The 14,592-nt window shown below is 36.2% G+C and overlaps 1 protein-coding gene across 1 annotated transcript in view; it reads right to left on the bottom strand.

The window, feature by feature from the left end:
* The window catches only part of LOC113092477 (E3 ubiquitin-protein ligase PDZRN3-B-like), a 31,311-nt gene extending 22,510 nt beyond the window's left edge, over window positions 1-8,801 (bottom strand). The window contains exons 1-3 of the mRNA XM_026258082.1: window positions 7,918-8,801; window positions 5,206-5,295; window positions 3,543-3,650 (exon numbers count right to left, since the gene is read on the bottom strand). Of these exons, the coding sequence (XP_026113867.1) occupies window positions 3,543-3,650; window positions 5,206-5,295; window positions 7,918-8,628 (909 nt within the window). The 5' untranslated portion in view covers window positions 8,629-8,801. The remainder of the gene's footprint in view (window positions 1-3,542; window positions 3,651-5,205; window positions 5,296-7,917) is intronic.
* Window positions 8,802-14,592: the final 5,791 nt, after the last annotated feature.

The following is a 14,592-nucleotide window of genomic DNA, read 5'->3' as shown; positions in this document are numbered from 1 at the left end:
CGCTAATCTCTTACACAAGACAGCATAAACACAACATGAATCATTTGATGATGAATTACCAAAGGAATGTTTATAGATCTACATTGAAAGATCATGTGAATGCTGACTGATGGGAAACTCTTCTCCCAGGTTTTGTTTATGGATGTTTTGAGATTACCATATCGAATTAATCATCTTATGTCAATTCTGATCTTCATTCCATCTTATTGTTTCATGATGTAGGTAAATAGCAATAAACACACACACACACACACACACACACACACACACACACACACACACACACACACACACACACACACACACACACACACACACACACACACACACACACACACACACACACACACACACACACACATATATTAATCATTTATGACCAACAATGCACCACATGACAATTTTTAGGTGTGGGGATATCTGCACTTAGTAAAAATGCCTTCTGCCAATGCTTACATCTCAAAGATAACTGTGAGATGCGTACTATGCAGACTTCAGCATGCTAAAATCATACGATAGTATGTCATAAGATAAAGTCAAATCATGCAATCCAGACCCCAAATTCTCAAGACTTCTTGAGGTTGTTTCCAGTGTAAATTCTGCTGCCATCAACATTTGACAGAATAGAGGTTAGAATAGTTCAAAGCTACCACATGTCCTCATGCGGCCCATCAGGGCATCCTCATTTAACACCCCTGTGATGTTTCTAATCATATAACCTCGAAACATGTTTGAACTGAATGAAATGCTGTTTGTTCCTTTTTTTCAGGGTCTAATGAATCCTTTGCTGCAGCTGATTGGAGTTCAAGAAAACCGTCATGTAATGTGCCTTTGCTGAAACACATTCTTCAATTTAATCTCATTAGGTTTATACGCACTTAACTATAATTACTGTAAATGCTTTACATGTGAATATGATAAGAACATGTCACTGAGTCATCATGACCTGACTAGAAATGGCTTAAATATGGTATATGGTATATATATATGGCTTTGAGATTTTCTGCCATAAAACATTACCGTAGATGTAGCCACAAGAATTGCCATATGAAAATACAGTATTCTTCAATTACAACATAAAATCATAACCATCAGATAAAAACCCATGATATTTAATATCATGCATTTAACATGATGAATATGTGAACTGACAAACTTTAAATGCTGTTCTTTAGAACATTCAATTCTTCTAAAAATCCCCCCCCCAAAAAAAAAAATATTAAGCAATTTTTTTTTAACATTGACAATAATCATAAATGTTTCTTAAGCAGCAAATCAGCATATTAGAATGATTTCTGGAGGATCACGTGACACTTAAGTTCACTTAAATTCAGCTTTGTATCACAGAAATAAACTACATTATAAAAGATATTAAAATAGAAAACAGTTACTTTAAATTGTAATAATATTTGACAACGTTACTCTATACTTGATTAAATAAATGCAGATTTGATAAGCTTAAGAGACTTATTTCAAAAACATTAAAACATCTTACCAACCCCAAATGTCAAAAGAACAAAAGGCACATTCTGAAAAATGTACAATGTGGCAAGACCACTCGTGTGAAATAATAACAGCTACTCGATTATGTAACTTACAAACTGTACAAAAGCACAGTTTTCCGTCCTAAGGCTCAACAGAATTTGCATTACCTTAATTCACCGAGCTTGCTTTGGGATCAGTGACCCCTGTCTGGGCCCTGTTTCCTCATTTCTCTAATCTTTCCATGATCCTTTCTGATGTTTTTCTCTGTATCTTTAATCTAATTCACCACGTGTTGTGATTATTCTAAGCAGCAGTTGGAGATTTGAAGTCGAGAAAGGCGGTGTCTGGGTTTAACTCGCATAAACAGCACACCGAGATCAAAGAAGTCTGTCTCAAGTGAATAGAGTGAACTTCAGGTGGACCTTTACATAAAGCACCCAGGTCATAAACGAACATTAGACAATTAGATAAGGACACATCCTTGTCTCAGTGGCCTTTTGGTCCCACAGGCTTTTCGCTGATGGATCATTATTTGAGTTTTCTGAGAACATAGGAGTTATTTTCTTCATTTTATAAAACTTTGTAGGCTAAAATATCATCGCTATCCTGCTGACACTGACCTCCCAGGCTAGTGGTCTTAACCTCTGAATTGGCTGGCAGCAATTGTTTTCGAAAGTATCAGTGGAGGAATGCTTTCGTAACCCCAAAACCTGAAGGAGGAAAATAATGTGCTCGCAGCTGTCCTGCCCGTGCATATTAACTCAGCAGAAAAACATTCCAATAGTTTGTTTTTCCAGATTTACAAGATGTCACAAACATGCTTAATGTGTGTGATTCACCTGGGTATGTCTTTTAGCAGATGCAGGAAAGCCTTTAGGTAATCTGTCCACAAACACATCGAAATGTCAGTGCAACGTGACAGGGCAAGCAGATTTTACCGCTAAAATAGCTATATTAGATTGGCATTATAGCACACATTTTGGGATTATGTTAATGCTATTTTATGCCTTGCATACTTAAATGTTTGATTTTACGTGACATTTGGTCAGAAATTCTGGTCAGAAATTCTGCATAAAAGAAGAAGGGAAAAAAGCACAAAAAAGAATTTTCAAAGTAAAATTCAAGTACATTTTCACTAGAAATCCAATCTCGTGACTTCAGAAAACCTGCAGTATACCACAGAAATCATATGAATTACTTTTTATAATAATTAAATCATCACAAAACATGTGCATCACAAAAAAATAACTGCATACGCGTTTAAAACGTCATCTCTGAACACGTTGTACCTTCTCTGTTTATAAAAGAGAGCCCTGAGACCACCGCAAAAGCTACATGGCTGACAAACCAACGGTTGTATCATGCACTCTTTGGGGAACAGATCGAGTGTGATGCACACATTTCAAAAGGCACTGCTGCCATTGTTATGTTCATCATGTCAAGACAAACAGCAAAGAGCCCACATGAGACAAAGTGAGTCAAGAGAGAAATCATCATACTCTGCTCTGCTTGTATAAGAGGCCACTCAATGAAAACATGTTTTTTTATTTATTCTTAGACATTCGGTGACATAGCTGATGTTATAACAGCATTCTGGATGGGCACAGATGTCACATTTTGTAGATTTGTACAAGCTACTATATCTTGATGTTGTGTTGTGTGCCATAACAGAAAACATTCTCTTTTATATATGACACACTTTGTTCCTGTTAAATATGAATATCTGAAAAAGTCTACAGACTAACACCCATTTTAAAGAAGTCCGCCCAGTGTGAAATCAACTTACAATGGCGCCAACATTGTTAGTCTGACTGGATCTGACAAATCTAACAGACAGACTGTGAAAACATTGGCACCAGTTGAGCAGCTCAGACTAGCGGTATGATGTCTATCTCCTTTGGCTTTCATCTGTCTAGTGATTGTCTTGGTGACCTTTTTCTTCCATAGTATGAGGTTTGAGTGTATCCAGCATTTTGGCATTCATCCTTTCTAAGAAAAAACTTTCCAAACTTTGTGAAGGACTTGTGCTAGCTGCCGTTTAATTTATAAAAACAAACCTCAATGATCCTGTCATGAACATGCAGTCCGGCCTTGTCAGCTGCTCCGTTTTCCACTATCTTGGATACATAGATGCCATCACTGATATCCCAATTCTGCTCTGGTTCCTTAGATAGAAGCGAATGTTGAAACATTAGACTAGTTCATTAAAATAAACTTAAGCTGAAATTAGTTTGAATTCAGCTTGCATAAAGAAATCAATAAATTGTTAGATATTCTTCATTTATGATGCGTTTCTCAATTAGGGGGCCACAGCAGATTCACAAGGTGACTATAGAATTACTAATAAGTATTTAAAAACAAACATTTAAACGTTTTACTAAAAAAAATTATTGATTTATTAAAATAATCAAATTCATATCTGAATGTTTAAAGTACCATAAACAATAAATAACTAATAACAAAAGATCCATAACTATGTTTGTTATCGAAGAACATACTAGATGAATAATGCTAAATGCATAAAAGTTTGAAATAAAGCAGCTTTGCCATTTTTAATAATGACTGCATAAATACAATATATAAAATACAAAATATATTAGCCAATATGGATGGCTTTGAACATAAACCTTTGTAATAATAAATTAAATATGATAATAAATAAATTATTCATTATATATTAAAATGCATTTTTTTTTTACATTAAATCAAAAAATAAAATTAGCAATGTCAAAAAGTAGAATTTGCTGAATTGTAATTGAATGAAATTTAAAAGAGTCACACAAAAGAAGACTTCAATTAATTCAACAAAAAAAGAACAGATACTTTTCTGTTATCTCGTAAGGCCATTCATAGTTTGACTCCATTCTAGAAATTAAATTGAAATATAAAAGGCAGTCTTTTAACAAATTCTGAATGGAGCATGAGTCTGACTCAAGGGCACGCTCTCTATGCATATATTTGTGTACAGCATGCATAAACTTGCATGGCAAAAAGGTTAACTATTGCTGTCCATTAAGACTGAACAGGTGGTAAACAGCCTGTGGTGATTCTCCACTAGATTAGAGAAGAGAATGTGATGCGAGTGAAAGCCAAACCCACAGCTTGCTCTCTTCTCTCCACTTGGACACAATCTATGTGAGAATTTAATGACTCCCACGCTCGCATTTCACACAATGTACTCGAGAGAACTGTGTGGAGCTCAAACTGTGCAATCTGCAATTATCTTTTTACATGTGGCTCAGTTGCAGATTTTGTTTTTCTTTCTTACAGTGGAAGGCTTGGTTGAGTTAGGAAAGACTGCACAAAAGCCTTCTGTGGCTAAAAGACAAACTAACCCACTTTTTAAATGTCTCCCATAGCATTATGTTTTAATGTCTGTCATTTATATACAGTATATACAAACAGGGTGAATTCAGGTTGATTGGGATACTTTCCCCCAGTCATTTCAATGGCAAAAAATGTCTCAGTCAACCTGAATTCAATTACATAATGTACATTTCAGAACTTTCTTTTGCCATTATAATTTAAAGTTAGTTAATTATAGCACTAACTATAGAGTGTCCAAGCTGATTACTTCCATGTCATTGCATGTAAATGGTGAACATGTCTCAAAAGCATGTTCACCAAGCATGATTAAAATGCATGATTAAGAAAAAAAACTCATATTTTTGATCTAAATGCTTCTTACATAGTAGATCTTTGCACAGTAAGCTTACATACCCCAGACAATCTCCCTCCAATGATACTGAATCCAAGGGATCCTGATGATGTTCTGTGGAGGGTGACTTTGAGGCTCCTTGTTTCTTCACCCTGTGTTCGAGAGATAGGACAGAAAGAGATGTACAGAAAGGAGAAATGACATGTTTCAGATGCTGCAACAGACTGCTACAGCAGGTTTCAACCCAGCTTCAATGACCCTACTAACCATCTCTCCCCTAAAAAGCAGGGCTCTCTCCATTTGCTACCTAATGAGACGGCAAAGCCACATGAGATTCAGAGGATTATCATATATCAAGCAGTTGAGACCAATCACACCCTCAGAGACACCTGGCAAAATCCCAGTCGATTTTGATGAATATGTGGCCAGGTGTTCACCGCATTCAGGACACGGTGAAGTGTGTAGAAGAATTTACAGAGGAATTAAATCACACTGCTTTCCTTCAGATTAGGGAAAAGCTATAAATATTTATGGCTGGTAAGTGAATTTATATTAGACCCTAGGTATTGCTAAACTCAATTTAATTGTATCATTTAACAATATTTGTTATGTACAAGGGAAAGGCAAATATTTGTAACACTACTTTATGACAGACGTCAAAATCTCTCAGCAGCTGGGTTTGATCAGCTGTCATGAGGCAGATGTGGCCGAGAGGAAATCAAGGCAGGGCCTGAGACTTATCAAGAATGACAGATTTAAGCTGGCCTTAAAATATCTGAAGTTAAGTGAGCTGTCTATCAAACAGTCCTGGCAGTGGCATCCCCTGCTGAAATGGCAGCTGCAGGCGGAAATCTGTCACAATGAGAGAGACGAGCATCATGAGCTCTTGATTAGCGTCCGCTGCCTCAACCACAGCGCAGAGAGAACAGGAAAGGACTCTTTTGTTTCCATATGATGTCCTTGAAGTCCACAAGACATGCCTCCTGTCGAATCAATTAGACTTGAGTCTTAATTTTGTTGGTTTCACAGACCATACTCACTATTAGATTGCTTGAATTAGATGGGAGGCAGTGTAATTACGTGAAAGCACTTGAATACAGAATCAAGACGTTCAAGTTCTGTTTCTCTTGTTCAGATCTAGATCATTCAGGTGTGAATGCTTTAAACTGCCATGAAAATGAACTGACAGTGCTGGTTTGATGATTTCAGCGTGGATCCATCTCTAGTAAAATCATATTATATAAAATACTTCATATTAATGATTTTTCACATAGGTGCAGACTTAAACAACAACAACAACAAGAGGATTCCAGCAAACATTTAATTATGACGGGAGATCAAGGCTATAGTTGTAACAAAGACGTTTTCACAAGAGTTATATACTGTATCAACTATACACTGCTAGAAAAACTGCAAAAATGTTTGCTTGTCACTGGGACAGTACCATTAAAAAGACATTTGGTGTACGTTATCTACCTCTAAAAGTTGCATCTTTGTATATTTAGAGTAGTAGAAAGCAATAGTTCACCTCAAAATCTAAATTCTGTCATCATTTACTCACCCTCATGCTGTTCCAAACCAGTATGACTTTCTTGTGCAGAATACAAAAGATGATATTTTGAAGAATGTTGGTAACCAAACAGTTTCAGGTCCTGTTGACTTCCACTGTATAGTCAGGAAAATAGAATGGAAGTCAATGGGAATGCAAACTGTTTGTACCAACATTCCTTAAAATATTTTCTCTCAAGTTTCACAAAAGAAAGTCAATCATAGTGGGTCAACTATCCTTTTAGGACCTGCTGTGAACCTTTTAGTTGAGAACCCAGTGCAAAGATGTCCCTCTGGCACTTCCTCGGTGACAAGCTGTGTACGTATCATTTTTGCATTTTTGTCTAAAGTCTATCTATCTGCCATGTGCCTTGTGCTACTTTATCTATCCTTTTGTTGCATGTCCTTATTTCTATATTTGTATTTTATATTATATTTTAATCTGTAATTATTTTTTATTTTATATTGTTTTGAGAGTGATTAGTGTTATCTTTATGCACCGAGGGTCTGGAAATAACACAATTTCAATTCTCTGCATGTGCTGTACCTGTGGCAGAATTGACTAAAATGTAAACATTTTATTAAAAAATTAAATGTTTTTTTTTTTTTCCAACCGTGTCATATAAGTGTTGTAGGTTATTATTATTATTATTATTAAATCTTCATATTTTTGTTATATTTGCTCTTGGGTTAAAAAGAGAACACAAAACTGCTTGACGTAAATGTCAAAAAATACAATTAGAAGTTTATACAGCATAATAACATTTACAGTAAATTCCATGCCAATGGTTTAACAATTTCTGTATGTTTCCATTTGTTTTCAAGTGTGATATGAGGGATATTAATTAGCCTATAATATTGCATATTTCAAAAGAGTTACTCTGCTCAAAAGAAAAGTGTCACAACATGCCCCACAGTTCAATGTTAAATTAGGGCAATTTTATCCACCCTTTATAGTTGTTTTCCACAACACATTCATGGTAGGCCTTGTCAGTAGAAGGTTATTAATCTGCAAGTTTGAGTAAAATGTTTTGACAGTACCTTTTGTTCCCACGGATTTCACTTAATTTCAGGTCTACTCGAGTTCACAAATTTCAACTTGAGCAGTAATTAAATTCAAAGTTCAAGGTAATTAACTTGGCTGGAGGTTGTCACTTTAATTTGACTTACAGTTTTAGAGGGTTGATTTCTGTTACATTGTTCACTCAGTTCACAACGTGACTGACCTTCTCGAGGGGCATCCAGCTGCTCGACAGCGCGTCAATCCTGCTCTTGTACTCGGTGATTTTCCTCTGAAATGTGAGCGCTGTGATGTGCAGCTCGCAGTGGAGCGCGGACAGTTTGGAGAGGAGAGATCTCTCCCTCTTACTGAAGCTCAGAGACTGGCGCTTCAGCTCCTTCTCCAGACTCAGCACTTTGCTTTGGAGGAGACCGCTGTGTGTCCTAAGAGCCCGGAGACAGCTGTGGTCCTCCTCCGACCTCTTGAGGGTCAGCGCGAGTCCACATCCATCCTTACAGAAATCCACCGCCCTGTGCTCGCATTCCTCCCGCATATGTGAGGCCACATCCCTCAAGCTGAGCACCGCGTCGCATCCTTTATTCCCGCAACTGACCGGGGAGAATTCGCAGGTCTCCGCGTGCTCTGGAAGATGCTGGAGCTTCATTACCCGGTTGCAGCCTCGTTCACGGTGGTCGCATCTGATGTCCAGCTTGAGAATGAGGTTTTTTAGGGGCAGGACGTGGTTCAGCTCTTTGGTGGAGATCTTCTGGCACTGGACAGGGCAGCGGCTGACTTTGGCGAGCCACTGGAGCGCGCACGCGGCGCAGAAGACATGTCCGCACGGAGTGCTGAGAGGATCTTCTAAAACTTTCCCACACAGTTTACAGATTAAGTCCGGATCCACGGGACCTTCAAAACGGTCTAGATCAAAGCCCATAATCTTGACGTGAAGTACCGGGACGAATCAACTACAAGGAGAGAGCTGTCAACCTACGCTCACAAAATGAGCGATTAAACTACTACACTCTGGACGAAACTAGGCGCGAGCTACCGTAAACACTCAACGAGCGGAACAGTGTGTGCGCGCGCGCGCGTGTGTGCGTGATGAGTGCCCGATTAAAAAATGTTGTGTAGCTTCTAAAAAAACTATATAACTAGTAATGAAAAACTTTACCTATATTATTTATTGAAAATAGTTCTGCTGCTTCATATTTTTGAAGAAACTGTGATTTTTTCAGGATTGTAATGAAAACCAAGTTCAAAAGAAAAGCATTTATTTGAAATATATATCTTTTGTGACATTTATAATGTCTTTGCTGTCACTTTTGATTAATATAATGTGTACTTGCTGTATAAATGTATTAATATCTTTTTTAAACTTACTTTCTTTTAAATATGTTTGAGGAAAAAATAACTGCCTTGTGTATTTTGATTATATTTTGATATATATATATATATATATATATATATATATATATATATATATATATATATATATATATATATATATATATATATATTATATATATATTGATTAATTGTCATTATTCACAATTTTGATTCAGTTATCTCTTTACAATTCGTAATCATTATTTTAATTACAAACAAAAATCATTACCATGAAGCATTTTTCAATAATTTTTTTACAGTTAATTTAATATAACAATATAACAATATATATATATATATATATATATATATATATATATATATATATATATATATATATATATATATATATATATATATATATATATATTACCATAATTAGAAGGTGCAAATGTGTTTACTTGTCATGAAAGCCCAACTGTATAAATGCGTGTATGTGTCTTAATTAAAAAACTTAACTGGATTTATCCCTTATCTGACAGACCAATTCAGTTCATGCTTCTCTCTGATAATGATCTGATGATTTCGATCAGATGTGCAAACATGGGAGACACACATCATACATTTTTAGGACAATGGTGACATTGCATTAGTGTCAGGTTCTCACATTTCCATCACAATGCAATGTTGTTATTTTATACAGGTGATTATTAACAATATCTGTTGGTCAAAACTGTTTTTTTTTTTTCATAAATGTTGCTGTTTGACACATCTCGACATATAATCAAGTTAAGTCAAGTCAAGTCAAGTCAATTCACTGTTATTCATATAGCACTTTATACAACACTGATTGTGTCAAAGCAACTTTACAGTGTTGTCTACATGTAAAAAGATAAAGCTATGCACACTTTATCTCAACATCACATCCCCACTGAATAATATGGAGCACATTTAACCCAGCTCCAAGTTTGTGGCCTGCTCATGTCAAGCATGCTCTGCCTCTTATCAGGGCTACATTTGCAAAGCACAGCATTTGCTTGATTCCCCTGTGCAGATACCGCAGTGTTAATATATTTCCCAGCACAGGGTCAAATGGTAAAAAAAAAAAAAAGTGTTGTGAGAGTGGTGGGTTACAGCTTTATCAAACTCCTGATGACTAGGAGGTAAATCTTCAGCATCTTATGACAGCTGGATGTTTTTCTGGAGGAAAGGAAGACGGAAGAGTGCGGAATAATTAAATGCTATCTGTTAGGCATAGGGTACGAGGAACAATTCATTAACATCTCGTTATTTTTCAGCACCTAATTAAAGGGGAAGTAAAGGGCGCTGTTTAAAGACACGTGTGGGTAAACAGAATTTATCTCAACCTATTAGGTTTATGTGATTCTCAAATAGGCCATTTGACACCTTGTACATGAATGATACTGAGGTACAAAACACCTGACAGGATCTAGTTTGCTGCACTGTGATGTCTGGAACAATTCATAAAAGAGGCAAGGTTGGGCAAACCAAACATTCACACTAGAAGGCATCTGTCTCATTCAACACAAGTGCTCATAAGAAATAGCTAGTGTATCCTGGAGACAAAGGCAAAAAGCTAAATGAAAAAAAAAAGTTGAATTATGTGATCATGTGCCTGACATTAATAAAATAAATTAATTGTTTGAAAATAGCTTGATCTAAACTGGTTTAAAAGCTAGTGTGTAGAGACTGCAGATGTTTTGCTTCATGTTCTCATGTTCTTGTCTGTGCTTGTGTTAAATTAAGTTTAGCAAAGATGGAAAATAAACTCACAACAGACCACGTCTGACAGCTAACAGGCATCACATAAGACATTGTCTGCATGAAGCCTTCATGACAGGACAGACAAAAATGGAATCAAGTAACAACTTAAAATGTCACCTCATTAGTGTGATTTGATGCCTAAAAGGAATCGTTAACTGAAAAAAAAAGAAAAAAAAAAGAAAATTCTGTCATTTTCTCACACTCAGGTTCTAAATCCATATGTATTTCTGTGGAATATGAAAAGAGAAGTCTTGTTATCAAAAAAAAAAAAATGACAAAAAAAGAAACAGAATATCAGTATTAAGTGTCCATAATAAAACAAGAAAAACAAAATATTCCCCAATGCGGTAAGAAAAATAAATTAAAGGGAAAGACTTATTTAAAGCATACATTTTCAGAAAACAAGACAGAAAATCTAAAGTCATTTTGGAGCTCCAGTAGCCTAAATGTAATATTTTTACACATTTGTACCGGCAAACAAGACAAAAATAAGAAAGTCATTTCCTGCAGTGCATGTTCATTTAAAGACCAGCTTCTACATTCTGAGAATTATATTTTTTTAGTTAAACTGTCCTTGTAATTTGAACAGACACATCGGAAATAAAGGAAAGACGTTAAGACAACACACTGGGTCCTACTCTCTCAAATGAGTATGTAATCCTGCTCTGTATAAAGCCATTATTAATATGACAACTGTAACACATGAATACAGAGATGTAAGCAGTCGAGGAGAGATTGCCGCAGGCTAATGTTTGGCAACCTATTTGCATCTGCAAAAGGAAACAGCTGCTGAATTATTGTGTGACCTGATGACTCACTCGCCGCTTCCACACATTAAATCCTCTGCCTTGAATTACAGCCAAACCAATATATCCATCACATCCACAGGCAATCACTCACTCATGACCGACGCTTTGTGTGAAACGACAGAGACAGAGAAAGAATATGAATGCATGAAGAACACGAATCTGTGTGTAAAAAGGAGATTTTCTAACCCTCTCTCTGTCTTTCTTTGAACTCCATTTCTCAGCAGATGAAAACTGCTAACCGCATCTCCAGTTATCTGAAGCGGCAGGCTTGATTTAGGTCTTATAGAGCTTCAAGATCCAATTAGTTCCCTAAAGGCCCATTAGAATGAGTAAATCATGCTAAAAATCTGCAAAGCTCACAGTGCACTTCTTAAATTAACAGTTTCAAATGCTTGAGGATGGTATTTCTTCTCTTATGGCTCTTATCTCCTGATTACACAGCAAACTCTGCCGATTAGCTATACTGGGTGCTTGAATTAAACCGAGATAACCAATTTTCCTGTCTTTCAGAAAACACATGCAGAGGTCTCTAAAAGACTGCTGATGAGATCATTTCAGTCCACCTCCAGAGCACAAGCTGTCCTACAGTAACTGACCTGATACTTCGTGCAATAGCGCCATCTATTGATGCAGCAACAGTAGGTGTAATTCACATCACACACTCCGGGTGGCACTGTTTTGCTAAATAGAAGCATAAAAAACATTCACCTGTATGAATGCTGCAGAAAATAACATTTGCTTCGTTTTAATCCAACAGTAAATCATTGTCTCACATGTCAAGAATCCACAGGCTTGTATTGGAAACATGAAATCAGTGCAGTCTTTCTCTTTGCACATATGGCAGTGACAGTCTTTCTCTAATTCCACTATTATTTATTCAACCAACTGTCCATCCACAGTTCTGATTAAAATGCAAGCATGCAAAAGTTCTGCTTCAGTGAGATTTAATCTCAGACATTATGTTTTCATCAACATGACTTTTGTACCAAATCCAAATGGTGCTAATGCTTTCAAAATACTCTGACAAGATTGTCTGTGTGGCTTTGCAGAACTACATTCTTGAATATTTCAAACGTCATATTTTATTTTATTTTTTGTATTTTTTTTTTTTTTTTATAAAGACCCTAGAATTCAGACCAGCTAGCAAAGCATCTCGTCTGTGTCTCTTTGCTGTCTCTCTTTCAGAGCACGGCCAGACCTTCAGGCCATGAAGGTTGACATTCTTCACGAGCTATAAATCATGAAGTTTTAGCTTCACCGCAACACATGTCAAAGCAGATTTCAAAAGTGTAGACTATTGATTTTTTTGGGCAATGGCAAAGTACCGTCATGCTGTCATCCATTTGAGATGGGTCTGAAGTGTCAGGGTAAGCAGAACCCCCCCAAAGAGGCGCCATTTCAAGATGAGGCCTCTTGAACTAAACCCATCATGGCATATTACTTGCTGAGGAAGTAATAGGATTTATCGGTGAGTTCGGTTAACATCACAGTTTTTACATACAAGTCTACACATGGAGACTCGGACACTAAGTGCTGAAAGTGAGAGCGGCATCGTAACTGAACCAAACATGCCTGATGCTCGACCTAATTCATGGTAGTAAAATATAGCACGCTTAAATCTCCTGTAATCGAGCTGATTAAACAGCCTGGGTTCAAATTTAGCTTCATTAATAAGAACTAATCTCCAAATAAGTGCTCAATTAGACTAAAAACCTTCAAAATCCACAAGTTGGCAAAAGAGTGGAGTGACTAACAGCAACAGAGAGGTAATCATATATGCATGAAACTAATTGAAGAGTTGTTAACTGTAATTAAAACTAAATTGCTTAATTTAAAGCAACTACAGGTAGCCGATTCAGGATTGCAAAACAAATCAGAACTTTCCTATTCATAGATTTTGATTGACACACACACCCACATATATATAGACACTATATACACTATATCTATATATCTGAGAGTTATCCAATAATCTACTTCAGTGGAAGTAAGAACATCTGACCACCTACTGTATACAGTTAGTGAGTGTCACAGAGTTACTTTTTTGATATTTTGATATATAATAGAAATATTCTGCATTCATTCATTACTGAAATTAGTAGATGACAACCCAGATGGAGCATTTCATGTCCTTGGACTTGTAATTACACGTTTCTATGGCAACACTATATGGCAAAATGTATCTGTGTGATTTGGGTAATTAATGGACAAATCCACAACGTCGTGATGAAAATGGCATTAGAAAGTTATGCAAATTTGTGCTAGCTAAAACTATTGTACGTCTATATATTATTTTTAGATTATTCTTGCATTATTAAGACATTAACAATAATCAATTGAATTGAAAAAACTACTTAACTAGAATTTACTGTACAAATCAGAGCTGCTTTTCTCATAATTATGATATTTCCGACATAGCATGAATGCAGCTTATTTGCACCTTAAATATGGTATATTTTAGAACCATATGTGCTGTTATTCATACCCCCATAAAAAAAAAAAAAAACTTAACATAAAAAAAAGTGATAAACTTAAAAATCTCACAAAATAACCCACCCCCCAAAAATAAAAATAAAAAGTGAAACTAACAATAAAATCACATTTTGAGTGTGTTTTCTGGCCCTCCTGAACAATGGTGAAATTGTGTTCCGTGCTGATCCTTACATTCCCAAACATTACGGTACCTCTGCTTGACCCCCCTGTATCAGTTTGAGTATCAGTACGGTGAATACATGCACATGTTTCTAGGTACCGTAAATGCTAGGTTATGATCATATGATTTTAATGTGACTGATACTTCTTTATTTAGAAGTCATTTCCGTTGACAGGTGAATATGAAGTGTAATTTTCTCTCCACTGTGTCCAGTAATTAACTCACTGTCAAGCTTACATTGTTTAAGCGACTGCAAAAATGAGTGCATGCTCTCTGTGTTACAGAAACTGATGTCAAATAAGTAGGCAAATTACATGCCAAACAT

This window comes from Carassius auratus, unplaced genomic scaffold, assembly GCF_003368295.1.
Source record: "Carassius auratus strain Wakin unplaced genomic scaffold, ASM336829v1 scaf_tig00214604, whole genome shotgun sequence".
Lineage (NCBI taxonomy): Eukaryota > Metazoa > Chordata > Actinopteri > Cypriniformes > Cyprinidae > Carassius > Carassius auratus.
Note: the sequence above shows the minus strand (reverse complement) of the source record. Positions and strands in the feature narration are given on the sequence as shown.